The 2894-nt window shown below is 38.5% G+C and overlaps 1 protein-coding gene across 1 annotated transcript in view; it reads right to left on the reverse strand.

Annotated features, from left to right (window-relative positions):
- Ubr1 (ubiquitin protein ligase E3 component n-recognin 1) overlaps positions 1 to 2894 on the reverse strand; it is a gene marked incomplete in the record, with an annotated part of 168776 nt that overhangs the window by 119533 nt on the left and 46349 nt on the right. The window contains 1 exon segment of the mRNA XM_008846839.3: positions 130 to 192. Coding sequence (XP_008845061.1) covers positions 130 to 192 — 63 coding nt within the window.

A 2894-nucleotide genomic window follows, 5' to 3' on the forward strand; every position in this document is an offset into this window, starting at 1 on the left:
TCTCCAGTCTTATCTATTTATAGTGCCAAACCTCAACTACAGTGTGATCACTACTTCTCTACTTAGGTTCTTATAAATAAATTTATGTTTTCTCATGAAATTCTCTTTGTTCCTAATTCAGAAAGTTACCTTTATATCTTCCTTTGCTTCTTGGCAAGCAGCATAAGCACCTGCTTTGACAGCCCGACGACCCTAATTACAGACAAAAATGAGAATTAGATAGTGGAGTGATAACCACAATTAAGTAATGTACAACCCACAGACTTAATGAGTTGTTAATTATGAATTATTTATTGACTAAAAGTTTTAAGATACTAGAATAAAAGTCAGGTATGGTAACACAAGCCTCTAATCCCAGCAACCAGGAGGCAGGCAGGAGGATCTCAAGCCTGAAGGGTAGCCTGGGCTATATAATGAGACTCTGTCTCAAAATAGGACTAAGCCAGGAATGGTACCACACACCCATAATCCCAGAACTCAGGAAGTAGAAGCAGAAGATCAGGAGTTCAAAGTCATCCTCAGCTATATAGCAAGTTTAAGGCCAGCTGGGGCTACTACATGCAACCCTATCTCAAAACAACAACAACAAAAAAAACCACCAAGAGCTAAGGATGTAGCTCAACAGAAGCGCTTTGCCTCATGTGCCAGGTTCCATCCCCAGAAGTGTATATAACAAATTTTGGTCATTTTTAATCCTTATTACCCTCTTCCACTGAAACCCTTCTTCTTCCAAACAAGTCCCCCTCCTACATTTTTGTTGTTGTATTTTATGTGTTTTGCCTGCATGTATGTAAGTGCACCACATGCATGCAGTGCCAGAGAAGGCCATAAGAGGGCATCAGTTCCTCTGGAAATGCAGTTACAGACAGTTGTTAGCCACCACGGGGGTGCTGGGAATGGAACCCATGTCCTCTGCAAGAGAACCAGTGCTCTTAACCACCAAGCCATCTCTCTGGCCCACCTCTCCCACTTTCATGTCTTTATGTATGAGTCTAGGATTGCTTGCATGGATGTGGTTGGTGGTTTATTTACTGGTTTATTAGCATCATTATCACTGGAAGAAAATGACACCACTTCTCCCAGCAAACATTAACTGCCAATAGTCTCTCAGGGAGGGATAGGGTCTCACACACCCCTTCCCCATCCATAACAATATACTGACAGGTCTGACTTTGTGCAGGTAACCACAGTTCCTGTGAGTTTAACAGTGTAACAGTCATGTCATGTCTAGAAAAAAATAATCTCTCAACATTTCTCTCCATACTCTGGCTCTTACATTCTTTCTGCTGTATCATCCTCATGATGGGTTGATAACACATGTGTCATTTAGGGCTGAGCTCTCAATAGTCACTTATTACCAGCATTAAAAAAAATTTTTTTTTTAGATTTTTAAAAATTTGAGAATTCTTAGCATTTTGACCAGTTATGAGCCTCTGCATTAACCACTGCTCACTGCAAAAAGAAGCTTCTCCAATGAAGGTTAAGGGTAGCACTTATGGGGCTGGAGAGATGGCTCAGTGGTTAAGAGTACTTGGCTGCTCTTGCAGAGGACCTAGATTCGATTCCCAGCACCCACATGGCAGCAAACAAGCATCCATAATTCCAGTCCCAGGGCATCCAGTGCCTTCTTCTGACCTCTGTGGGCACTGTACCACATGGGTACACTTACACAAATGCAGGCAATACACTCAAACACATAAAATAAAAATAGATAAAATATTTCTTTAAAAAAAGAGTAGCACTTATTTATGAAAAATTCATAAATCCTATCCAGGTATGGTAGTACTTAGTACCCAGGAGGTAAAGGCAGAAAGATCAGGAGTTCAAAGCTAGACTTAGCTATGCAATGAGTTTGAGGTCATCCTGGGGTACATGAGACCTTGTGTCAAAAAACAAAATTCTAGGGCAGTATCAGGAGACATCTGAACTTTCAATACCTCTAGAGAAAATTTCTATCATTTAGGGTGTTAGTTTTCTTTCCTAGCAAGAAAGGAAACTAGTTTTTTACTTATATAGTATAGTTTTAATTTCTATCAGATAGTGATGAGATTTATTCAGTTTTTCAGTACTTTTCATGCATGAATTTAGAGTTTCTCAACATGTGTTCTTTAACATATTTGTGGTCCATAAATGGGCAGATGTGGCCAGACCACTAACTCTTCTAGCCCTGAAGTCAGCTAAGTTCTATATAGGATTTCCTAGTAGTTTACTCTCTTACTTATTTGTAAAAGTGTACCACTTTCTATGTGTGTCATATGAAAAAAAAAAAATCAGGAAGCAATATTTCCCTCAATTAACTTTTATAGTAACTTTATGAGGAAGAGATCCCCATTTCACAGAGGAGAAAGTAGAGATTAAGCAAGTCAGAAAGTTCTAAGTGGTAGATCCAGAGATCCATGACAAGTTTTCCATCTCCACAGCCTATGCTTCTAACATGTCTGTAATATTCCTTCTCTAGCTCCTTAGAATGCATAATATGTAATATATAAGAATTACCTAAATGTATTTAAAGTATTAATTATAACAGTAAGTCTGCCTTTACGGGGAAGAAATGGACAAAAAAACCAAGCCATAAGGAATTTTAAAAACAACAGACAATATATCTAAGCCGTAGTATGCTTAAATGCATTGATACTGGCAATTGAATCTAATACAATAGATTCTCAATCAATACAATTTGGGTGAAGGGAAATACCTCATATACAATAGGATGGCTGCTACCAAACAAAATAAAACAAAAGCAACAATAACAGCACACAAAATAACAGTGTTGTCAAGAATATGGAGAAATTAGCCTACTTGCAGCAATCTAGAGGATTAAGATGATACAGCTGCCATGGGCAGTATGGAAGCTCCTCAAACAATTTCCATGTGATTGAGAAACTCTACTTCTG

The sequence above is a fragment of the Nannospalax galili genome, unplaced genomic scaffold (genome assembly GCF_000622305.1).
Source record: "Nannospalax galili isolate Female #2095 unplaced genomic scaffold, S.galili_v1.0 scaffold342, whole genome shotgun sequence".
NCBI classification, from domain to species: Eukaryota; Metazoa; Chordata; class Mammalia; order Rodentia; family Spalacidae; genus Nannospalax; species Nannospalax galili.